Source organism: Artemia franciscana, chromosome 1, assembly GCF_032884065.1.
Source record: "Artemia franciscana chromosome 1, ASM3288406v1, whole genome shotgun sequence".
Lineage (NCBI taxonomy): Eukaryota > Metazoa > Arthropoda > Branchiopoda > Anostraca > Artemiidae > Artemia > Artemia franciscana.
Window position 1 is genome coordinate 55,020,921 of NC_088863.1, and position 27,167 is coordinate 55,048,087.

The 27,167-nt window shown below is 34.2% G+C and overlaps 1 protein-coding gene across 7 annotated transcripts in view; it reads right to left on the reverse strand.

The window, feature by feature from the left end:
* LOC136031439 (A disintegrin and metalloproteinase with thrombospondin motifs 9-like) overlaps nucleotides 1–27,167 on the reverse strand; it is a 364,806-nt gene that overhangs the window by 149,437 nt on the left and 188,202 nt on the right. For all 7 annotated transcript variants that reach the window (XR_010618512.1, XM_065711064.1, XM_065711037.1 and 4 more), the window contains 3 exons: nucleotides 25,381–25,634; nucleotides 10,884–11,063; nucleotides 4,731–4,901 (listed from right to left, as the gene is read on the reverse strand). Coding sequence is in view for 6 of the 7 variants with exons in the window: in XM_065711064.1 (XP_065567136.1) it covers nucleotides 4,731–4,901; nucleotides 10,884–11,063; nucleotides 25,381–25,634 (605 nt within the window). In the remaining variant the exon portion in view is untranslated. The remainder of the gene's footprint in view (nucleotides 1–4,730; nucleotides 4,902–10,883; nucleotides 11,064–25,380; nucleotides 25,635–27,167) is intronic.

Genomic DNA, 27,167 nt, shown 5'->3' on the forward strand with positions numbered 1-27,167 from the left:
TCTCAAAAATGCGGAATTTTGGAACTTTTGCCAGAAGAAAGATCTGGGATGCGTTCTATTTTTGTTTGTTTTAAGGGGTGATTTTATCAAAAATGGGGTGATTTTTAGGGGGTGAAATTTTCGGGGAAAATTTTATGCTGGGGAATTTGCCCGAATTCCTATATGAAATTTCTTTATTTTTGTCGCTTTCTCATTTCTGGCTCAATTTTACGCGTGGAGGTGTTAAGGGTAATTGTCTTGGGGTATATATTTCATCAGAATTGAATTATCCAAAGGATATTTCCTTGGGTGGGGATTTTTCTGTGGAGGTAGAGCCAGCTTTCCCGGCTTTATTTAAAAACGATCAGAAATTCTATACAAAAAAAAGTATTTCAACAGAAATTAAGAGGCAATATCAAACAGTTCGTGGTAACGAACTGTAAGTATGCAGCGACCCCGCTCTATAGTAACGAAACTAAAAAACGGAGTTTTGATATCAATAGACATATTAAATAACATTGATTACTTAAGTTAGAAAGACAGGAGTCAGCTTTCTCCAATCCTTTATCATGGAACTGTATCAACTTAATTAATATCCTTAAAAATAGTATGTACAAAGTAGCACCTATTAAGATATACACCAATAAATTTCAAAGAGTCATTAAATCACTCAATTTTGAAATTACCAAGCGGAAGAAACCTGTTGAATAAACTGATGAAAAAACTCGAACAGGTATTCATTTAAATGACTTGCCAAATATTTTTGGTGTTTTGCCAGTCTTTGACTCAGCCACTGAATGAACGGGTGACACTGCAAATATTGGCAACTGTATTGCAAACAAATGAAATATGGGTGTGTATAGTTTATATGGGAAGATATTTTTAGCACAAAAAAAAAAATCAGCTTCTAGTATATCGATGTCAAATTTTTATTAGCATATATCACATTGTCATGGCACGAGCTGAAAGGTAATCGGATGCAATTAGTTTTTTAAGACCAGAATATTTTCAAAAGCCATTGAATGGCTGCTTAATGTCCAAATTATAGCACAATGGTATTTTTTACGCTTTTCCTAAATATTGCATATTACTTACATTGTATCGCATACAATATCTCAAATACAATGAAAAATTTGAACTTTTTTCAGTTTTCACTTATTTACACTCCACTTCCCCAGAGTTGGAATCTACCTGACAGTTGAAGCATTTCAAGAGCCTCACATCTTACCAGTTAAAGAGTTTTAGTGAAACAAATAATAATTTAAAGTTTCTAATCTGTTAACGCCAGCTGCTAGATCCCTTATGTTGCAGATAAATCTAATTTGGATAAAGAACCTCTAAGTTGAACAATCATTCTTCAATGAATGAGGCGTATCTCAATTATTATTCTTTGCTAGGACGGGAAGAAGCTTTAATTTTTCTAATTCCGTTATCATCGCACTGGGTTGGCATCCTCTTCATCTTTTCTACTACCTCTTTTTTCTACTTTTTTTTTCATCTAATGATCTCTCTGCTGCTTAGCATTGCTTTTCATTTATTTATCCATTAAATTTACTCATCGAACTCGGCTTTCCATTGGCTAGGGTTGTATTTTTTTTTTTTTTTGTAATTGTATTTAGTTAAAAATTGTTTCGTGTTTATGTTTTTTTATCCCATAATTAAATAAGAAAAATAAGTTTTTATCAACTGAAAGTAAGGAGCAACATTAAAACTTAAAACGAACAGAAATTATTGTGCATATGAGGGGGCTTGCTCTCCTCAACACCCTGCTCTTTACACTAATTTTTTTTTAAGTAATTTTAAAGAAAGCTTCTTATTGTTCTAATTAAAAGAACATAGTGTTTCAGGAGTCATCAGGAGTCATTAAAGAATTGGGCCAGAGCTCAACTTTAGAGCAAAGAGCAAGGTGTTGAGGAGGAGCAACCCCCCTCACAAATGTAATCATATATGAAAACATATCATATATGTAAATTTCTGTTCGTTTTAAGTCTTATTGTAGCTTCTTGAAAAACTTTTTTTCTCATTTAATTTCAGATTGTTTTTTTTTTAATAATGCCATGAAATGTGTTTACACCTCCGAGAAAAAATTACACCTCCTGACCGATTTATTCTCTAGACCACTGGTTCTCAAACTGTGGTAGGAGTACCATTTGGGGGTGCGCAGAAATTTTAGGGGGTACACAGACAAAAACAACACAAGCCTTTAATTCTAGGTCTAGCAATTTCGTTTATACTAAAGCTATAGTTTACTTAATACCGGTAACTGAGAAGGTGTACCTAAGATGTTTTGTGGGCAAAAGGGGACACAGTGCCTAAATGAGTTTGAGAACCCCTGCTGTTGAAAATTCAAACCTGGTGAAAATTTACTCAGGACACCCTTAACATCTCCACATGTAAAATTGGATCGACAAAGAGAAAGCAAGACCAAAGAAGAATCTTGTATACGTATTCTGGCAAGTTTCACCAGCGTAGGATTTCCCCTGAAAAACTCAAACCCTGAAAATTTCTCTCCCCACAACATCAAAAATGTTTGCATAATTCCCAATAGCAAATACTACACTTTAAACAATGGGAAAATTTTGTAACTTAAAGATCTTTCCCCAGGGGCTGGAGGATCAAAAATCTCCAAAGGTATAATTTTTGGCTTTTCAACTATACTGAACAAAATGGCTATTTCAAAATTTCCATTATAATGAATAATTTTCCAATATATTTGATAGTTGAAAAATATATTGAATAGTACGTTGAGAGAGTGGCAAATATAATGGAAAGTTGGACTTGTACTGAAAAATGGATTTAAATGTGTTTTATGCTTGTGCATGTGTCGGTACTCCATCCAGATGTTTTTGAGCATACGAGTATTATTTGCCCTCCAATTTTCTGATCACTTAAAAAGGGTGAGAGAACTTTAATTTCTGTTCGAAAACGATCTCCCAATATTCTAGGACTACTGGGTTGATAGTATTACCTAGAGACAAAAAAAAAAAAAAAACACGCGTTCGTGATGTTTCTTATGGCAAAAAAAATTAACATTTTTGCAGATAGTAGCTTGACACCTCTGTACTAGGGTTCTCTGATATGGTGAATCTGATAGTGTAATTTTCTATAAGATTCTATGACTTTTAGGGGATATTTCCCCTTTTTCAAAAAATCAGGCAAATTTTCTCAGGCTCTTAACGTTTGATGGGAAAAACTAAACTTTTTGAAACTTTTATATTTGGAATCGGCATAAATATCCGTTTCTTTTGATATATCTTGGTATCAAAATTGTTATCAAAATAGAATTTTGGTTACTATTGAGTCGGGTCGATCCTTACTTTAGGTCGTTGCCATGAACTGTTGATGAGTTTTAAGACTTATCGACTACATTTCTATACCGTGTATTACTTTTTACATTTGTATGATTTTTACGAAAATTTTTTAGCAACAGAAAATTTATCGTTTCGGTAAATAATTATTAAATTACGCTTTTTCAAGACATTAAGATCCTTCAGGAACAATGAATACCTTATTGTATCCAATGAAGTTGTTTTTCTGTTCTTTCTTTAATTTTATAATACTTTTTCTGGGGGGGGGGAAGGATGTATCGAAAAAATTAACCTTCTTTTCTGATGTTGCTGCTCAGTTGAAGTCGTACAATAGCTATTAAACTGGTTAAAATCATATCTAAATCTAAGCTAAACATGCATGCAGGGACGTTACCTACTAAAAATCCTAAATTTTCCCAAATTTCCGAGTATTTCTCATTAAAATTGTCAATTCTGTTATTATTTCCCCTCCTCTTCCAAACAAGTTCTTGCGTATGTGCATATCTGTATGGCTCACTCATAACATAATTATTACTTGATTACATTATTTACTTTTTCTTTTATTGAGTCTGTACTTTGTACGAATTTCAATTTTCGCACCCACACATGACTCTACCGTAAGACATAGAATAAAGCTCTATAATAAAGGCTTAATAGAGAAAGAGCTTAAAGAGGATAGATAATAAAGGAAGTTGAAAGCAACAAGGACATTTTAAATGAAATCTGACTGTCTGAACTGGTTAGGTGGAAACTTCAGTAGCAATATCTTAAAAAAAATTGGGAAAATAAGGAATTTAGTTTTTTATGAAAAGCACCTCTATGCGAAACATGTAGTTTTTTGTAGAAATGGGTGCCAAATTTAAAAAAGAGAAACATGGGTGAAAAATCAACAAAAGTGAGATGGGAACATATGGCACCAAATTGCCAATGTCGTACTTTCCTTAAAAGATTTAGTTGTCGTTTGGGCAACAACTGAGTGTTATTGTTTGAATTTTAATGTCGAAAACGGTCGCCAAATTCAACTAATTAGTTTTGCCTATTTGTTTTCATGGTTTAATGTGGAAAAAGGGAGATAATATAGCATTGTCCTAAAAATAGTAGAATTTTGAAACGACAAAAAAAACAAAACAACTAAAAACAATAATAGAAAATCGGAGTTAAGAAATGAGCTGACTTAAGCAGGGATTCACGAAAACACAGAGGGGTTGTAGAGTAAATATATTATTCTAAACCTAGGCTGAGGTAATTTTATTTTTTTTCTCCGTTTCTTCAATGAAAATACAAAAGCGATATTTTTCAATGAAAGCATCTAAAAAGGGTACTTATCAACATCCAGGGTGGCCATTGCGTCCGTGTACCACCCATTCACCCATCAATTGGCACCTCATAACCTAGCATAGATAAAGCATAGCTAACTGAAAATTTATGAAATATCAACAGTACCGAGATAGTTATCGTCACGGTTTGTTCCCATGTAACCATATTGCTTTATATCAATGTATGAAGATCCTTCTGGGATAATAACAACCTCATTATATCCGTAGGAGGTTCTGTTAAATGTCCCTTTTTTAATTTCACAAGTTGAATTGTCACCACCACACACGCCGCACATATCTGAAAGTATATAAATGAATTCAAAACTGCACAAAGATTAATAGAGAACGTATCAATATAAACTTCTGAATTAAAAAGCTTAAGAAAAAGGAACTTGATTTTTGAACTTGGGATAAGCTATCTTTTTAAAAACATTCGCATGTGTATTCTTTTCAAACTATTCCAACCATTTTCAATCATGCATACAAGTTTACATGCATAAAATCTATTTTAAGTCGAGGCTAAGCAGGGTCTTATAATGGAACAAGAGGAATTTTCTTACCTCTAGGAGGCAAGGGAAACATTTAAAGAAAGTTCTTATTTTTGCAGATGAGTAGGAAAGTGATGCTGATTATTTTTATTTCTGTGTTTTACAAGAAAAATTTTCTTTGTTGGTTTTGAAATGGACGGATTGGTAGAAATACTTTATGGGACTCATTTTTACGGAAATACACATTTCTTGGTCTGGAAATACTCTGGAAATACGGCATCAGAACACATTAAACTACTCAAAAATATATCTTACTCACAATGGTACCATTTTCAAACCATTCGTTTCTACCACAGACCATGGGGAATGCCCCAATTGCACACAGTTCAGGAGAAGTTCGGATTCTATCCTTTCCAACGTCTGAGAGGATCCTATCAAGACCGATTACCAAAGTCAAGGAGAAGAAAAACTATTTTTATTCTTTAGAATAAATGACTTAACTTAATACATATTAGTATCGTATGGAAAATTCAAACCATTTAATTTATTCATTGGAATAATTATATTTTTGGATTATACATTTGTTTCTTCTGTTTTCAATAAAAAAAAGGCAACCAAAAAAACAAAAACAAACAAATTTAGTAAGTCAGACTAATAACCACATGAGCTTAAAGATATTGAAGTAACTTTGAAGAATACACAGTATTTAAAAATACTTCCTGTAATAATTTTACCTGCAAGTCAGTAAAAATTGACCACAAAATTTTGCTTCCTTGAATTACACTGCTTAATTAAAAGTCGCCGCTCCTGATATACTGCTCTACAAGGAGCTTGTCTATCAACAAAGATACATTTAGGATTTTTTTTGGATGGTTATTTTTACCAGGGTCAGGGGGTACATACAAACTAAAAAAAAAAACATCAAAATTCATTTATGGGCCTTTTTATGTTTTCATGAGCCAGAAAAAAATGTCAGGGGTTTAAAACCCGTAAACCTCCCCTCCCCCTCTGGATACAGCTCGGTCGACCGATTTACTATCTTTTAAAGTAAAACCTCATAAATATCATTTTTGAAATCAAACTAATTATGCTGTTAAGTAAGCTAATTGGTACGGCACTACAAAACCAACATTGTTCAATAGGGTATTAGCCACAAGGTCATAAGACCCTCCATCCTCTCATCCCTTTTCGATGTCGATGTGAATTTTAAATTTAGAAATTGATTTGCTGTTGCTACTAAAAATTGAATCTGAAATGTAGAATAACCCAACGCTCAAGTTGTTTTCCCCCAACCCTAGGAAGTTTATGCCCGTCCGAACACACACTATCAAATTTCTTAAATTCTTCATGTTTTTTGTCAGTTTCTGAGCCAACATATTTTTTTATTTGCCAACACTAATCATACCTGTGTCTTAGATCGAAATTTTGATAGATAGATACTAGCAAATTCGTTTAAACCCATGTTTTGTGTATGCAAAATAAAAAAAAATCTTAAGAAAATACATTCATAATAAAGTATTAAACGACCAGTATTTGTAATTCAAGCATTTATTTGTATTTCAAGTTATTAGCAATGGCATTGTCATGTAAAACGTAGAATTGATATTTGGAGAAGAATTTAAAGTGTTACTTAGTCGAAGCTTAAGACTTGTAGTTGCTTGTTTAAAAGAGAGTATTTTGAATTACATTATAGTGTTCTACGCTATAAAATAAATTTGTTCTGTGGACTCCCATCAAAAATACACTTTTAAACTACCAAAGTAATTGAAAATGGGATTTGATTGTTGGTATTTGTCGAGTGTTCACTTACTTGACCAAATTTATCTTAAAAATTCAAATAAAAAAAAACAGCTCTATTCACTTTGGGGGCCAAATTAAAAAAAAAAAAACATTAGAAAAACGTGGAAAAACGCTAGAAAAGATCATCTAAAAAAAATGCCGTCCATCAGCTTAAGAATGTGTAGCTTCCCTTAGAAAGTGTATTTGTCTTTGAGAGTCAGAATACTGCTTCTATTTGAACTATTACTGAAAGAAAACGTTACAGTAAGTTGTTAGTAGTAGGAGTGGTAGTAGTAATTCCTATTGAGACATCAATGGCACCTTAGAAGTATGTGAGCAAGAACTCCTGTTGAAAGGGGCCAGTTTTCTGGCTAGTTGTGGGAAGGAGAAAATACAGAAAACAGGGAAATCATAAGAATATTACGATTTTGGATAGCAGGCCGTTCCGTGTGTATATGTCTAGTGCCACGCCTAAAAGATGCCAAAACATAACATTCAGACTTAGTCTAGTAAAAATGTGGTTTGATCTCAAACAAATTGCTATACAAACAATTCATTTACTATCCGACTAAAAAATATGCGCTGATTCTGAATTCGAAAAGTTTATCACTCTAGCTCTTTCACAAATTTGAGTTTTTTGAAGTTGAATTCGAGGTCGTGGCAAAAAATGTTGATTGAGTAAATACCAGCATATTTGATTACATTAATCATTTCTATACTCTTTTTAGCTGATGAGCATGAAACTAAGTGTTTCATTTTTACCTATCCATCATATTAACCGAAACATACCAAGACGGTATGTTTCACTAACCATCATTCTTTTAAATTGATTCTGAATTTTTGGTATTGAATGTAAAACTTTCTGACTAATTTTACAGTTTTATTCCAGACTTCGTTCTAATCTTTAGTTTTCCAAATTGATTTGACCCCTAAACCTAAAATAGATGCAGTATATGTGTCATCCAGTACCATCATGAATTAATGATTTTATTTATCACGTGAATATCTGACAAACGTAAGGTATATTGTTCAAACAGCAGAGTTTAACAGATGGAGATGTATGCTATTTATGCTGATTTTGAGTCACCTAATAAAACGGCTGCAATGCATAAATTGTAAAACTGAAAGCAAATTTGTATATTATTTCAAAAATTAATAGTTGGATAAGAAACAGTTTCAAGTTAAAATTGCTATAACACTGCGGAGTTATGTTGAAGTGACATACTCCTTAGATTAGAATTCAAGGGGGAAAAAAATGTAACTACAGCATATAAATTTGGTATGTCATATAGGAAGAGGTAGCTTACAGTAGACTGATAAACAGCATAAAATAGGCCGCAGACACTTACGGTAAAGTGATCATTAAGTTGATCTAGATAAATATCTATAGGAAGAAAAAAAACATCTTCACAGCAACAATGAGAAAAAAGAGTTAATCAGAATTTGAAAAGATGTTTAGTGGAAATTCGCAGCAAATTGAAAGACTGAGAGGCTGATACAATCGACTTGAAATGAAAGTAGGGTGCCCTGGAGTAAGCAGTCTTTCGGTTTTTCGTACCTACGATTGATTAAAATCATTAAATTTATAAAACCTTCCACATTTTTATATTGAGATTACCGCCCAAGAAAGACCGTGCCATCTCCCGTATTGATTGGTGGTTTTTCCATTGGTTCTTAAAATACTAAATTCTTGAAGGTTTTAGGGGCGGTTTATTCTAAGGGACAGAAAGAAAGATTTTCTTGGACCAGCTATTTCGGTTTTTTTTAAGACTTTCAGTTGGAAGAGATTAATCCTTATCTCTTCTTCACTTACAATCTTTGTGTATCTTATTATATATTGCATTTTACATTTAAGAAGGTTCGTTGAAATATAAAAAGTTGGGTATTCGTATTACTAAATCTCCTACCTAGAAATTCATTTGTTTTGCCAGCTCTGTTAGAATTAGGTAAATCGATTGAACGAATATGTTGGTAATAGTGTCTTTAAACGATTGTATTCAGTAAATGCATTATTAGTCTTACTTTTTTTTATTCAAATTCCTTTTGCTCCATGTGTAAGGTCAAGTTTTCATCCATTAATGGCGAGTCATATTTTATGAAATATGTTGCCTGAATCAGCAAGAGGGTGCCACTAATTCGGTTTGTTCAAATAAATAAATTTCAAAAAAATAAAATAAATTTTGTGCAGGATTCATTGGAGCTTATTTATTCTTTATAACCTATCTAATTTGTTCATTTTTTTTATTCAACATTTTTGCTCTCTTTGTATGTTGATAATTGAATTTTCCTTGACTAGGTGACTCGTATGTCTTTCCCTTGTTAGAAGCCAAGGACACTTTGGGGGAATAATATAGTGTTTTGTTGCATGTTTATATAATCATGAAATTTCTCATCTTAAAAGTACTTCAGTTTTCATAAATCTACTAAATAAGAATACAAAAAAAAGAAGCCGTATGGGAGATAAAAGAAATTACTAAGAAGGACCTGAGTATAATTATTTAAGATGTAAATCAGAGTAAGCTCGCCATTAAAGTACAAAGCATTTTATTGTCAGTACAAACGGTACAACACCGCTATTGAAAAAAAATATACTTCATGCAAATGCAGGGTTACTAATGATTTCTGCATAAAGCAAAGGAGTAGCAAGTGGTGTTTCTCTGTGAAGTGCCTAAAATCGCACTTCTATAGAATTTCAGATCCTGTGAAAACAACTTCTAATATCCCATAATTTCCAGACTGCCTGCTACTAATAACAACTGAATAGGTCACTAAGCTGCCTAAGATCAATGTAGCCACGTATGCTCCTTCTCCACCCTGATATATTCAAAAGTTACCACTTTCCCATGATTAGAGATTTTTCAAATCTTTTCTTGTGACTTCTTCCACCCCATCCAGGACGACCTGCTTTTAGTATCATCCCAGAGGGATGGCCAAAAAGAATAATTTTGGGCAGTTTTTTCAAATTCTGTAATTTAACTTTTGCAGTTGATGCAACATCTCTGTTTTGCATTATATGCTTCCACTTCTGCTCATGTGCCTCCATTCCTGTTTCAGGTACATAAATGAATTTCAACATATATGATGTTAGTGTCATGTTTGAACTTCGTAGTTTAACCTAGAAATTTTCGTCGCCACTAATGAGTAGCGTTGTAATAGGTAGGCCTATATCGTTAATATGGAGGACTCTGTCTTACTTAAAGAATCTGTTTAATGGTGCCAGGAATAAAGTGTTTCTTTTTGTGGTCCCCACGTCATATAGTTTTCCCGAGTATAGGAGGTTGCATAAAAAGGGACATTATGCGATATTTTAGATGAAATAAATTTCTCAAAGGTCTAACCACATAACGTTGATTGCATGTCACAAGATACGAGTGTATCGTACAACTCTAGCGTGCCCAAAAAGGGAAAATAGGCCAAATTCAAACTCTGAAACGGCTTCTGTAAAAAGTAACGGATTTCCTCTACATACGTAACTGTCTATACTAAGTGGCGAAGTTATGTTACGTTAAGTACAACTCTTCCCGCTTATGCATGTGTTTTCACACTAGAAAATTAATAATACCGTCGTGATTGCCATCTAAATCTACCAAGAACATCAGAAGCAGATGTATTCAAAATGGCATGGAAGAGAAGTGTAGTTTCAAGTTCTGAGGGCTTTCTATGTTCTGAGTTTATTAGTTTATTCTTTAAGTTCTGAGTTTATTAGTTAATTTTCAAAATCTATTAATAACTCATCCACAAGTTATATTTGTTGCTAAGATAATGACTTTTCAGTCACGTAATATTAAGTTAAGGAATATAAAATTTCACGTACAGGTCGAGTCAACTTAGAGCTGCCTTCGTTACGAATCACATTTTTTGTTTAAGATTATATAACGTGGCTGTCACGTCTTAGGTTGTTCTAGTGTGAAATCCCATATACTTTGTAAATAAGTAAGTTCGTATTGTTAACCGTAAGTAGAAAAATAATAAGGACGAACATTTTATGACAAAAATAAATTCAAATATCTTACCAAGTTTAACGTTACTGTATAGATTATGATCACATCCACTTGGTATACACCTTCCATTCACACACATGTCATCTGTATCTGGGCCACAAACAGTACCATCAGTGACTTTCTCCGCCAACAGATAATAGGCACTGCTGGTTCCGACTGTACAAAATAGCTTGCAGCGATCCTTCGGTGCAACTAGAAAAGAACTATCCAATATTAAAAAGGGAGTAGTTATAATGTAGTCTGATTAAAATATAGATGAACACACAAGAGAAGAACAAAAAAAAGAAGAGGGGTTTCCAAGAAGAAGAAGAATTTGTTCAAATAAAAAAAGGGGAAAAACTTGGCACATATGATGAGCATTAGGTCTTCATCCCGTGCTTTTCTTGTTTTTTTTACTCTAACACCTAAAAAAAACTAAACAAACTAAAAAAGAAAAAAAGAAAAAAGGAAAAAACTGAAAAATAAAGGAGAAAAACAAAACTAAAAAAATAAAAATAAAAATCACAGCTTTTACATCCTGGACAACCACCGGTTCATAGACATGACATTACGGCCCGTGTCTTCCGGCAAAAGTTGCTCTTCTTCATCTCCTACAGAGTTATTGGAGAAATACAAATCGCAAATGGCCGAGAATATACTCCACCCAAGGTTCTGTGGTGGCGCAGTGGATTTGACCTTAGCTTGGTAATACCGGACCAAGAGATCGAATCACGCTGCAGGAATGCACTACAGGGCCGACGCAAGGACTTTAGTAGTCAAGAAGCGTCGTTAATTCTTAAATAAAAATAAAAATAAATACTCAACCCAATACGGCTAGAAAGGTCAGATATGACCTTGGACTTTACAACAGAAATTTATAACTGCACTTTAGTTATGATTGAAGATTTGTGCTTATCTATTGCAAACAAACTTCTCAAGCTTTTGGAAATGCCTTCTCAAGCCTTCTTCAAGCCTTGCAAACAAACTTCTCAGGCCTTCACCTAATCGTACTGCTTCTATTTCTACATGTGTAGAATGGGATCGTGAACAAAGTTACAACACAATTGATCTATTGTCGTATATTACAGACCGGATCACCGGGACACAAGGAATATAAATGACGACCGGGACACTCAAAGAGAAATTACAGACGGGACACCGGGACACAAATGACAAGCGGGACACCGGGAATACAACTGACGACCGGGACACTCGGAGAAAAATTACAGCCCGAGACACCGGGACACAAATGACGACCGGGACACAGGGAATATAAATGACGACCGGGACACAGGGACACAACTACAACGGGGACGCCGGAAGGGCACATGGGGGATATATAAATGACGACGGGGACACAGGAAATATTCGATTAGCAATTACCATCAACAAAGCCCAAGGGCAATCATTAGAAAAATGCGGTATAGATCTGAATACGGATTGTTTTCCCATGGACAATTATATGTTGCAAGTTCAAGAGTCGGTAAACCTGACAATCTATTTATATGCACAGACAATGGGATAGTGAAGAATATTGCATATTCGCAAGTTTTACGTAGTTAAATATATATATATATATATATATGTATATATATATATATATATATATATATATATATATATATATATATATATATATATATATATATATATATATGCGGCTAAAAGAGAAAGTAAGAAAAGAAAGCGTGCCGAGGAATCAAAATTACCAAGAAAAATCATGCCGAGGAATCACAAAAGCAACGTGAAAACAGCTTGAGGCTCAAAGAGAAATTACCGAAAAAAATCATGCCGAGGAATCACAAGAACAACGTGAAAACAGGCTTGCGGCTCAAAGAGATAATGTCAAAAGAAAGCGTGCCGAGGAATAATAAGAACAACGTGAAAATTATCGCCTGGCATTCAGGTACAGCCCAGTCGATGATTATAGCTCGAGTAGATGTGTTCAAATCGGAACTATGTTTAAAATTTGTCGCTATTGCAGGGCCTTGAAATTTAATGGTGAAACAATGGGAATGTGTTGCGCCTCAGGAAAAGTTATACTTCTTGAACTGGCTGCACCACCAGAGCCATTGAAGGCTTTTTGACGTTACAGACCGGGACACAAATGACGACTGGGACACAGGGAGTATAAATGGCGACTGGGACACTCAAAGAGAAATGACAGACCAGGACACAAAAGACGGCCGGGACACAGGAAGTATAAATGACGACCGAGACACTCAAAGAGAAATTACAGACCTGGACACCAGGACAAAAATGACGACCGGGACACAGGGAATATAAATGACGACCGGGGCACAGGGACACAACTACAACGGGGACACCGGAGGGAACAGGGGGATATAAAATGACGACGGGGACACAGGGAATATTCGATTACAAATCACCGTCAACAAAGCACAAGGGCAATCATTAGAAAAATGTGGTATAGATCTGAATAAGGATTGTTTTTCCCATGGACAATTATATGTTCCATGCTCAAGAGTCGGTAAACCTGACAATCTATCTATATGCACAGACAATGGGCCAGCGAAGAATGTTGTATATTCGCAAGTTTTACATAGTTAAAGACATATATATATATATATATATATATATATATATATATATATATATATATATATATATATATATATATATATATATATATATATATATATATATATATATATATATATATATATATATATACTAGCTGTTGGGGTGGCGCTTCGCGTCACCCTAGTTGGTGGGGCGCTTCGCGCTCCCCCAAGCCCCCCGCGCGCGTAAGTCGTTACGCGCCATATTAGTTACGCGCCATTGTAGTTGTGTCCCTGTGTCCCACCTGTGAATATAGACAGATTTATATATGTGTTTCAAACTACGTAAATATTGCGAATATACAACATTCTTGGCTTTCCCATTGTCTGTGCATATACAAAGCCGTATGTACTAATAATGACGTCATATACAAACGCTCTTTTTACAAACAAACAAACATGCATACACACAACTCGTTTTTATATAGATAGATAGATACAATACAAATTAACTGCGTAAAACTTGCCAATATACAACATTCTTCGCTGTCCAATTGTCGCTGCGTATAAATAGATTGTCAGGTTTACCGACCCTCGAACATGCAACGTACAATTGTCCATGCGAAAAACAATCAGTATTAAGATCTATACCACATTTTTCTAATGATTGACCTTGAGCTTTGTTAATGGTGATTGCAAATGCTAATCGAATTGGGAATTGCAATCTTTTAAATTGAAAAGGCAGATCCAATGGAATCATGGGAATGCGAGGCGAGGAATAAGAACAGCCTCACCCTCAAAAGGCCCTGTCAAGATTGTGGCCTCTATTAGGTTTTCCATTGTTTTTTTTTTACGGCAAGTCGCGTGCCATTGCAAAGCTTTGGTGGGTTGATATTTCTTAGAAGTATTATTGGTACGCCTATTTTTAGTTGTAGCACGTGTGGTGGAAACCCTGAAAGATCTATGGAATTTAAAAATTCAGATGGATAATTAACCGCTTCATTTGGTTCCAAAACTGTGTCGACTGACTTGTAAAGGACTGCCTAGTCTCGAATCTTGGTCAAAACAATATTGTTGATTTCGTGGACGTCTATATTTTTGGGTGCGAGAATCGCTCTTTCACTTAGCCATTTATTATTTTTATAATTTTTTAGAATATTCGGAAATACTTTTTCAATCAATTCATTTTTGGACGTCACTAAATTACAGAAATCATCAGGTAGTTATATACGTCCTGAAATTGAGTCTACTGGGAGCTTTCCGTTTCCAATTGCCAGCAACTGATCTGAAAATGTTTGACCAGAGTCATCGTTTTGCAATCGGACACGCATATTTGTAGTTAATTTTAATATTTTTGCGTGTGCCCATAAATTAGAATTTTTCAGGCAAGCATTCATTTCGTCTGCAGGAGTTGATCTAGGTATTATAGGTAATGTTTGCCTGAAATCTCCCGCAAGCAATATTAATGTGCTGCCAAAGGGTTTCGACTTCCCTCTCAAATCTTTCAAGCATTGATCCAGAGCCTCGAGCGATTTTTTGTGTGCCATTGTGCACTCATCCCAAATAATAAGTTTGCATTGCTGCAATACTTTGCCCATCCCAGATGATTTGGAAATATTGCACGTGGGAGTTTCTGTAGAATGCAAATTCAGAGGCAATTTCAAAGCGGAATGAGCAGTTCTTCCACCAGGCAGCAATGTTGCGGCTATTCCGGACGACGCAATTGCCAACGCTATATCATTTTTTGATCGAATTGATGCCAGAATCAGTTTTATCACAAACGTTTTACCAGTACCTCCTGGTGCATCCAAAAAGAAAATTTCTCCAACGTTGTTATCGACACAATGCATTATCGTATCATAAATGTCTTTTTGTTCCGACGTTAACTTGGAAATTTTATTTTGTACATACGACAATAGATCACTCGTACTGTAACTTTGTTCACGATCCAATTCTACACATGCCGAAACAGCAGCGATACGGTTAGGTGAAGGCATTCCCAAATCCTGAAGAGGTTTGTTTGCCATAAGTACGCACAAATCTTCTATAATAACTAATGTGTAGTTATAAATTTCTGATGTAAAATCAAAAGTCATATCTGACGTCTCTAACTGTTTTCGATGGAGTATATCTTCGGACATTTTTGACTTATATTTTTCCCATAACTCTGTAGGAGCTGACGGAGAGCAAGTTGTTAAAATGATGCCAAACAATGCACGAATTTGACTTGGGGTTGACATTTTGCATGCGTCATTGATGCAGTTATCCCAGTGTTGGTCATTCTCCAATAAATTCAGAGCTTGGCATGCACTACGGTGTGTCATGTATAGTACCATTTACAGTCCTCAAATACTCAAAGGATGTCGGACCGGGTACATTCACCAAAAGCAGGCGTAGAAAGAAGCATTCATGTTGATTGGGGTGAACGGTGTAGAGTCTTCCTATCGTGGTATCTTTGAAGATGGTAGGTTGGCCGTCGACTGACTTACCCTGTTTTCGACATTCAAATACTTTATTTTTAGTATTCCACGTGTAATACGAAGGCACTTCAGTATACAGCAGTTTTTTTGCAAAGCGAAAAAAAAGCTGTTAATGTTGTATCCGGTGGATTCAGGGCTCTTTGTTGCACGTTGGTTTCCGTGAAATAAACACGTTGACCATTCTGTAAATGTACCGCTAAGTGAACAACAGCTACGTTCATGTATCGAAAATGAAAGAATTCGCCAAACAGCTTCATTACTGCTTATGTATCTTCCAGCCTGATATTGTACGATTTCGTCGAAATCTTTTATTTCGGGCTGCAAGCCAAAAACTGCCATGTCACTGCCTTTGTTGACGTATTTACATATGTATTTGATTGCCTTTACGGAGTTACAGTATTCAACGTTTATGTGTCCATTAAATGTTTTTGATAATAATGGGGAATATGGAACAACCCACTGGTCTCGGCACGCTTTCTGTTCTTTCTTTCTCTATCAGCCTCAAGCCTGTTTCCTTGCTGTTCTTTTGATTCCTTGGCACGCTTTCTGCTCTTTCTTTCTCTATCAGCCTCAAGCCTGTTTCCTTGCTGTTCTTTTGATTCCTCGGCACGCTTTCTTTTCTGACTTTCTCTATCAGCAGCAAGTTTTTTGGCATAGACTCTTTGAGTCCATGGTAAGTTCATCAGTCATTGTAAACTTAAACATTAATAGATTTCTACGTGAACATATGTCTTAAATATCTTGAATGGCGTCACCGTCAAAGCAAAAATGACGACAACTAATTTCATGACGTCAGTCAACACAGAAACATGACGTCACCTGATCCACAGACAGACACACAGACAGACAACTTATTTTTATATATATAGATATATATATATATATATATATATATATATATATATATATATATATATATATATATATATATATATATATATATATATATATATATATATATATATATATATATATATATATATATATATATATATATATATATATATATATATATATATATATATATATATATATATATATATATATATATATATATATATATATATTATATATACATATATATATATATATATATATATATAATATATATATATATATATATATATATATATATATATATATATATATATATATATATATATATATATATATATATATATATATATATATATATATATATATATATATATATATATATATATATATATATATATGTATATATATATATATATATATATATATATATATATATATATATATATATATATATATATATATATATATATATATATATATATATATATATATATATATATACTACATTGGCGCATAACTAATATGGCGGGTTACGACTTACACGCTTGCGGAGGGGGGTGGGGGATGCTTGGGGGAGGCGAAGCCCCCCCCCAGCTAGGTTTAGGGGACAAAATTTCAGCTTTAGTGTAAAGAGCTAGGTATTGACGAGCGGGCGAACCCTCTCATATACGTAATAAAAACATACGAATATAGGAGTTTGTTACGTAAGCTAATTCGTAAGCTACGTATATCTTTTACTAATGAAAACGTTCGTAAAAAACAAAAGTTCTAGTTGTCTCTTTAAGTACCCAAAAATTGGAGTGCAACTGGGCCTCCTCCCCCCTCCTTTTTTCTCATAATCATTCGATCAAAACTATGGGAAAGCCATTTAGCCAAATAAATAAATATGTAAATTTCGCTTTAATTATTTATCTGCGGAGAGCCAAAATGAAAACATGGATTAACTAAAAAAACCCGTTCAGAAATTAAATAAAAAAACAAGTTTTTTTTATACTGAATGAAAGGAATGACATTAAAACTTAAAACTATACTCCGTGCATGAAAGGGGCTGTTCCCTCCTCAACGTCCCGCTCTTTTCGATAAAGTTAGAATCTTTCTCTCGATTCTACTATATAAAACAGTAAACAGCTTTAGCGTAAAGAGCGGGATGTTGAGGAGGGAACAGCCCCTTTCATACACTGAGTAATTTCTGTTCGTTTTAAGTTTTAATGTCGCTCCTTACTTTCAGTTAAAAAAAAATGTTTTTTTTTATTTAATTTGATTATTAAAGTCGAATTTCTAACAACGATTTCTACTAAGCTTCAAACTGTTTGTTTTCTTTTTAAAGTTTTTGAATTGCTGTGATCCCTTGTTAAAATATATAGAAATACTAGCTGTTGGAGTGGCGCTTCGCACCATCCCAACACCTAGTTGGTGGGGGCGCTTCGCACCCCCCCCCAAGCCCTCCCGCGCGTGTAAGTCGTTACGCGCCATATTAGTTACGCACCATTGTAGTTGTGTCCCTGTGTCCCACCTGTGAATATAGATAGATAGATATATATATGTTTTTAACTACGTAAAACTTGCGAATATACAACATTATTGGCTCTCCCATTGTCTGTGCATATACAAAGCCTTATATACTTATAATGAAGTCATATGCATACACTCTTTTTACAAAAAAACAAACATGCATACATACAACTCAATTTTATATAGATAGATACATATACATATACAATACAAATTAACTACGTAAAACTTGCGAATATACAACATTCTTCGCTGTCCCATTGTCGGTGCATATAAATAGATTGTCAGGTTTACCGACCCTCGAAAATGCAACGTACAATTGTCCATGGGAAAAACAATCTGTATTAAGATCTATACCGCATTTTTCAAATGATTGACCTTGAGCTTTGTTGACGGTGATTGCCAATTTTTGAGGAAAACATCCTCAAAATTAATCTTATGACGCTACTCCGGTTTGGAAAACTTTTAATCATCAGAATTTTACTAACAGAATATACTTTGGTATTAGCTTGGGAAAATGGATGTCTTAAGAATGTTGCTGGAGTGTGAGCTTGTGACCCCCCGGCATTAATATGGAAAAACATGCACAGTTAAACACTGGAATTTTTTTTTCGGATAATACAAACAACAAAGTTTTATATGTCCTATAATAAGAAAATTCTTTTGTTGAATGAACCAAATCTTCATGGCTCGAATCTCGAGTGGCATTCTCAAGCAAAATTAGCCATAACTCAAAAAAAAAAAATGAACATCTTAACATTGTAATAAGTGGAAAATCAACTATTTGATATCTCGTTTTATTCCAGTTTGTTACGCTGCAATGAAAAGAGTTTCTTTGTGACATCTCGAGTGGCATTCTGAAGCAAAATTAACCATGTAACTCAAAAAACATCTAAACATTGTAATAAGTGGAAAATCAACTATTTGATATCTCGTCTTAGTACAGCTTTTTATACTGCAATAAAAAGAGTTTCTTTGTGACAGCGATAAATTTTAGTTACAATAAAGCGTATTTAGGTTTTGTTTTCAATAGACAAGTAACTTTATTAGGGGGTCATTGCTCTTGGTTGTTTTCTACTTGAGAAAGTAATTGCCGGAGATGGTTTTACGATGTCACAAACATTTGTGTAGTCATTTATTGTCTAGATTTCGAAAGCAACCAGTACTAAGTCTAGTTAAGAAAAACTTTACACATATTGTCCCAAGGTGCGGTTTACCGGCTGAACAAACTACAGTTTGTAGTACAAATATTCCTTTCAGCCTCCTTTTGAAGGTTCCTTAGAATATCTATTCATTTTATAGATTATGTTTTCAGGGAGAGAAACCACATGTCAATTAAACGGAGTAATTTATAATAAAATACATTTTTTTAGATAGTTTTTCTAGTTATCTTACAATAAAAGACAGATTAAGCCAAATCTCGATAATGTGTAAAATCACAAGGAAAACAGTTTGTCCCTGCATATGTTGAAAATAAAATCTCCAGTGGCCTCCAAAGAAAATATTAATTTGTCCTACTTTAACAATTTTATTTACTCATCTATCTATCAAGAAATTCAAACTTAAAGAAATTAGTAGATACTGAAATAATATTTTAAGATACTGAATGGTTTCTTTTAAAACATTAATGCTGAAATTTGTTAACTCACACTATATTTCATTCCCAACATCTTTGCAAAAATGCAGGAGTTGATTTCTTTAAAGATTGAAGCTCAATTTTTGTCAACGGCATCAACAGGAATATAGATAGTTATTGACTTCGAATTGCACAAATAAATAGATAGTCTGCTGTGCCACAGAGATAACTTACTCTTCTTCGTAGACATACATTACAAGAAAATTATCAAGAAAATTATTTTCTTTCGGGAGGATTGATCGAAAACAATGTGCAGAAGTGCAGCCAAAAACTAAATTGATTGGAAATAAAACATTTGCAAATTCCGCGCAGTTGTTAGTCAATTCCGTTTTCGAAAAAGTGAATGTTGATGGGATAACTAAAGTTTCATTTATGAATAATTGGTTATCAATTGGCTCTACTGCAGAAAAAATAATTTCGAAGATTTAAATAAACTGGGACGAAGTCACTTGTCTTCAGTAAAAAGGATTAGCCACACGATAGAGACATGGACACACAAAGAAAAAATATTTAACAGATTTTCATAAAATTATTACATCCATCTTCTACTTTGTCAAAATGTAAATTCTCCAAACTCATATTTAAACGGTCCTGGAGGGTTGCTCACAAATTCTCATCCTGGAGTCTTCCAACATAATAGCTTCCCAGAAATTAGCCAATCTTCCTAAGTTTTTGCCTTAAACTGACTATAGACACCGGTAGATAGTGGTGATGATCTTTACTTTAGAAGAAAAAGAAGTAAAAGATTCCAAAATGGATCAGAGGCCACATAATCACTCTTTCCACCCCTAGTGCTCTACTGACTCTGTATGGCATTATACCAAAGTTTTACAGTTGCTATTTCAACCAAAATGGTCAAAAGCAAAAGAATACGTCTCTTGAAGCAATACGGTACCTGCAATTCCAGGGACAAGGGTACTAAACTATTAAAACCACCCATTTCAAGACATAGGCTTCACAGATGCTTTTTTAGGAGAAAGATAAATATTACACCATTTGTTGAGTCCCGATCAAGAGGTTTCAATCCGTAAAATCAACGGACAACTAGCTGCCTAGCCGACTGACGGAGATAGTAACCACTCAAAAGAATTTTATTCACGATTACAGGAAAAAATAGACAGATCCCAGGTAGAAATATGGTATTTTTATTGGGGGACTTAAATGGCCTGATTAAAAGACGTCATCTTCATATACAATATAAGGGGAGGTTTACGGGGGGACTAACTGACACTCAACGTGTTGCTGTGGCACGAAGCGCCACAGCAACGTGTGGCAAAGGTCAGCTAGTTTTCTATTGATAGTTCGGTGTAACTGTTCGACAGACCATTTTTCAAACATTAATCTAAGCAAAAAATGGGGTTCAATCCCAGTCTCTAAGGCTACAATAATAGAAATTCAGAGATGAATAGGACAGGTTTTGCGGGGGAAGAATGACAGTTTGCCAAATATCATTCTTTTTGGCCATCCGTATAAGGCCAAACGGAAAACAACTCTTCCCCAAATATCGTGTGAAAGGCTTGTAAGAAAAGATTTAAGGGAAACTGGACACTTTCGGGAAGAGGCAAAGAGGGGAAAATTGAAAATATTGGGACTTAAGAAGAGCTTCTGCAACTGTATTCCCCTCAGGCAGCTTGTTGCCACAGTGGATTGTTAGTAGTAAATAAGAATAATTAAGTTTGACACATTATTTAAGCGGAATTTGCTCGATTTAATTTATTAACACACTTTTTACCTGTCTTGGGAAACTACTTTAACATATTTTACTCCTGTAAACACTGATAGAGTTATATCTTTGTGACTTCCAGCTCCCCAACAAAAATAATGTATTAATATACGGACTGAGCTGTCAAGGATAACTCCGTGCGCCAAGGTTCCTTTTCAGAAAAAGCACATCTCTGCCATCTCTCATTTTATTCATAATCAAAGTTTTTAACAAGCACTGCAAGGGGGCTTAGCACCAGCATTTTATTGGTGGTGGGGGTGGGGGGGGGGGTTGGGGGGTGAGCAAGAGGAATCTCTATCTGGGGAGTTAAGGAGCATGGGCGATATAATATTTTTTCTCAAATTATTACGTGAGGCACCTGTCCCCCTGCCTTCCTCCCCGAGATGACTCCACTACTACGGTAGTTTGGACCTTAAAGCTTAGCTTGTTTAGGATCATTTCCGTAAAATGTTCCGCATAAAAAATCCATAGTATGGGTATATATCATCACAAATAGACAGTGCACTAGTCATTCATCAACACAACAAGATTTAAAGCAAAGATCGAATCTCCTCACATAAAAAATAATTCCATTTTTATTTTTTGGACTGCAAAATCTGGAAAATGAAATGTTTTGCAGCGATATTGATTTCAGAGTTACAATAAATCGCAATATAATTGAAACTAACTCACGGTATAATAGATTCTTCATTACCAAGGGCCAGGATAAAGGAGGCTTGCCCCTACCCCCTTGAATTCCAAAACATTAAAACGGTAAAATACTTATAAGATTTTAAATAATAAATTTTTATTTAATTCAAAGTTTACTCTCTCCTCCCCTCTTGAATATTTTTTCAAGTTCATCCCATAACCTAAAAAAATCACTTTTTTTATTCATGAAGTCAATAGATTAAAAGCTGTTTAATAAATTGCCCCAAATTGATTTCATTCATTTCGTACGAAAGAGGTAGAATTTTGTTAAAACCTTTAAAACAATTTATAAATAGTAAATTAGCCCCCGCCCCAGCATTTAGCTGTGTCTGGCCTTGAAAAACCAACCCATATGTCTAAGAAGATCATCAAGTACATCAACGACTTTTTGTTTATGTCTTTTTCATGGCTAACACTTTTTATAGGAAATGTTATCTTACGGTTCACACATAAAGTTAACGTGTCATCTACTTTCTCAACAAGATAAGAAAAAACCTTCTGAATGCCAAATACAGTAGACTGCTTTCTTTGTGAGCACAATCTAAAAAAAGAATCTACACGCTCTTTGAAAGCTGAGAAATGATTGCTCGTTCATATAACTAATGTTCTGTTTTCCTCTGTTGTTCATTTTTTTAAACATACAAAAACTAGATTTTCCCAAAAATCAGAAACACTATTTTATTTCAATTGAAACAACATATTGCAACACACAGCAAATTTTTAGGGGCTTCCGTAGTTTTAAAATTTTCGCATTGAATTATAGTTATTAAGTCAGGCGTTGAAAACTGATTTAGTTATTTTCAAAAATTCATATTGCAATATATATATATATATATATATATATATATATATATATATATATATATATATATATATATATATATATATATATATATATATATATATATATATATATATATATATATATATATATATATATATATATATATGTATATATATATAATAACATTAAACTCAAAACTCGACACATTATACTTCTATTGCAAGGTCTACAATTCGCTTTATCACGTTCAACACAAAAATTCGCACCATAACAATCGTTTTGGAGTCGTTGCTCTTCAAAATTTCCCTCCAGTTAACTGACCCAAATTTAGAATATTTTATCTCACTTTGAGAGAAAATTGGCCAAATCAGCCTCCTCCTCATTGCAGAGTAAGCAATTAGCTTTTTATATTTACATCCGAAAGTTCACCGAATTTTAAAAAGTAGCTTACTCCTACTAGCAGTCAGTTTGCTATTAACTGGATTCGTATCCTTATATATATCACCACAATATTCCACCGAAAGTAAAATCTATTTTATATCTAAGTTTAGCCCTCCAACACAATACTAAACTCTTAGAAAACTTGATTCACACCACGATTAATAACTTCCTAGCTCTTCTTGTCTTGCTCTTATCGCCCTCAATAAATCTACTACATCTTCTTGTGGAGGCATAGCGTCATTCCATTACTATCTAAAACCTACCTACCCCATCCAGCAATTTTTTATCATGGTCTCAATACGGTCAATACATCTGGTTCCTCATACTTAATAACTCCTAACAGCAGGTTGTCCGAGCTAATCTTTCTTCTTGTAACTTTGTTCCTTCAAGCCAATATCAGATTGTATGGAGAGCTCTTGTGAGTTTAAAAGAAAATATACCTTAATCTTCTTTAATACTAACTATATTGAAAGCTTTCGATATCTAAATATAATTCCTGTCCTAAATTTTCACGTTATAAAATCTGCCCCATGAAGGTGGGTAGTAAACAATTTAGGGAATTAAAGCATAAATAAATATTCCAACTTCAAATATCGAACTAGCTGATGAAGCAATCTGTCGTAAGATAAAGTAAGGTCAAGCATTTCGTATCTTATGAAGTATTAGCGTCTTGAAATTTCCGATTAGAAATTTGGTCGATTAGAAATTTGGTCGACAACTGTGCTACAACTGTGCACCTGAAACAGTCGACAAATGTGCTAAGACAAGCAAAATACCATCTAGTAAAATGATACAATCCTATGTGATTATAAAATCCCCAATAATTTTCTCCCCCAATTTCCTCAATCCAAAATTTAAAACTCAATTTGAAGTTGTCAAAGCGTCCCACTGGTCACAACTATGTATCACTAGCCAAGAGCAAGAAATTACCACTTTTTCGTGCGAAAACTTGCCTTACGGTTCTTAAAACTAAGAACTTTTGATCACCTTTAGAGTTGATGGTTTGCATTTCTAAATTTTAACAAACCTATTTTATTTTTAGGAAAGTTTAAAATGAAATCGAAATTCAAAACAGAATCATAACTTTTCTTTTTCTTTTTAGAACTTACGGTATTTGTTTAAAAGTCATGTGAAGAGAAGTACCAAGAAGCAACTCAAATTTAGCTGGCCTGCGTCAACACTGACCTTAGAAGGACTCCCCAATTGGGTCAACAGTGGTGAAAGAAACGGCCCAACCAAAAAATAGACCAACTCCCCCTGAAAATGGATAAAGACCGTGGAAAAATTTTTGGATATCACGGAAAGCTAACTCACAGCTGTACTTGTTATTCAAGCAAAATAACTCAAGCACATTTAAATGTAATCTCTGAAGTAACAAGTTTTAGTATCGTTCCAATCATCATTGAGACTTTTAAAAACTGTTGCCCAAAAAAAGCAAGAAAAATGTAATTATATTTATGGGTTTGGCAAAAAAATATAAGAATTTTTCTAAATGATAAAAGCTTTCCAAAGTTCGAAACATCCAAATTTCCACAACAAAGAAATTACAGCAGAAAAACTGTGGATGATAAACCATTTTGAAAATAGATTTCGAAGCAATACAAAATATTAAATAAAAATGAATTGGAAGCTATTTAACAAAACAAAACTTTTGTTTTAACCAGTTAAAACCCTATGGGCGGAATTTCTTCGGCTCATGTTCTGTTCCAGTTTCAGTTTCTATAATGCAGACAACCGACAGAGAAGTATCTTGGCCCCCATTTAATGAAATCAATTCTTATTCAAGGGGGCGAAATTTCCAGTGTCATTTGGGAAAATTTGCAATTTCTTCCTCGAAACGATTAATAAACACAGCATTAATAAAGAAAAACTAAGTAAAAAGCTATCAGGATCGTAAAATCTTACTTCCGACATATTTCGGATGCCACTTCACATCCTGAGGAACACCCGGTATATTATAATGGTGTCTATCATGGCTTGAACATTGAAGAGCTCTGAAGTCAAGAGCATTATGGGGAGGACACTCTTGCCTTTGACACGTTTTATACTGAGTTCGATTTCCAAGACAGTAATTTCCACCATGCACAGGTGTCGGGAAGTTACAAAAGCGCTCTCGTTTCTGTATTCCTCCGCCACAGGTTCGGCTGCACGAAGACCACCTGTGGGAAAACAAAGATTAGCAGTTATCTTATTTTGAAATTTGAAGCTCTGTTAATAAGGGTAAGTCCCTCATTATTAGATCCCTTAGTAGTAAGGGGAATCCCTTAACTAGCATATCCATATGAAAAATCAAGATTTTGTTGATTAGGTAACATTTCTGTTGAATTCATAGCTAAATTTTACAAGCTAAAAATTTTGATGTTTATGAATATCGTTCTGGAAAGGGGGAAAAGTACTAAACAAAAGCAATTCATAACAAAACTGCAATAGAAAAAATTTCATGTGATAACCTTACTTGACGTCGTAAAGACCAACCAAAAAGTTTTTAGGAATATTTCGAGCATAATAATTAAGTCGATAAAAAGCCTAAATTTTTAAAATTACATAATTAACTGTCAAATGGGTTTTTAGTCCATATAAAAGGGAAGAATGCTCTAGAAAGGGGTTTATCGACCAAGATTCTCTAAAGTTCTAGATTACTGTAGAGAGGTTATAAGGGCTCGAGCCCTTGTGTAGTGACATACATGAGAGGTGTGGCATAAGTGGGAGACAGTAACAACGGCAATCAAAGGGGTAAAATTAACCAAGACAGATTGTCCAATTAAATGGGCATCAAGTCAAGGTCAATTTTACCCCTTTGAATGACGTTGTTACTGTCTCCCACTTATGCTACACTTCTCATGCATGTCACAACACAATGCCGAACAAGAGACAACCCTGTTGGAGGGTCTCCCCGGGAAACACACGGTGGTTGACAGTAGTTTACTTGAAAATTTTCAACTATACTTGAAAATTTTCCTCTCATGCATGTCACTCCACAATACGGAACTAGAGTCAACCTGTTGAGGTTCTATCCTCAACAGGATATAGAAAACTTTCAATTATAAGTGAAATGCATGTCACTCGACTCGAGTGGTAAGAAAGAATTATCTATAATGAAATCATATGAACAACGGTGAAAGTATGAAAGAGACATGGTACATAGACTTAGTTTAAAGGAGTTATATGAGACATCTGATTCGTTTTAAACATTTTTTGAGAGTAAAAATCATAGAAGCACTACTCAAGGAACGACATTGCTTCAGAAGCACCACTAGGCTACGAAAAAAATGCCTTATAAGAAAAACAGGCTAATATTAGTACAATTTAAGTGCATAATTCAAATATATAAGCATTGTTTATGCGTCACACAGATATTTTGTGACATTACAATGGACCATTGAGGATTTGTATATATTTAAAAGTATAAATTACCATTAGCCTACTAACAATACCTAGAACGTAGCTGCCTTTTATTTTTTGTGGTAACCGAGTCAACTCTCTTCAATGTTCGACAGTGATCATCAAGCATTTGCACATTCTACTGTCCGCGACTTCTATCTTCATGTCTGAAGAGTCCTGATAAAACTTCTTCCCTGCTCTTCAGACAAAAAATCAATGTAAGTGGGGAATAAATCAGGGCCAGAGTCCAAGAAAGGAATCTTCAGATTTATGCTACATCCCAAATACTTATGTGTTACCAAGATATTCAG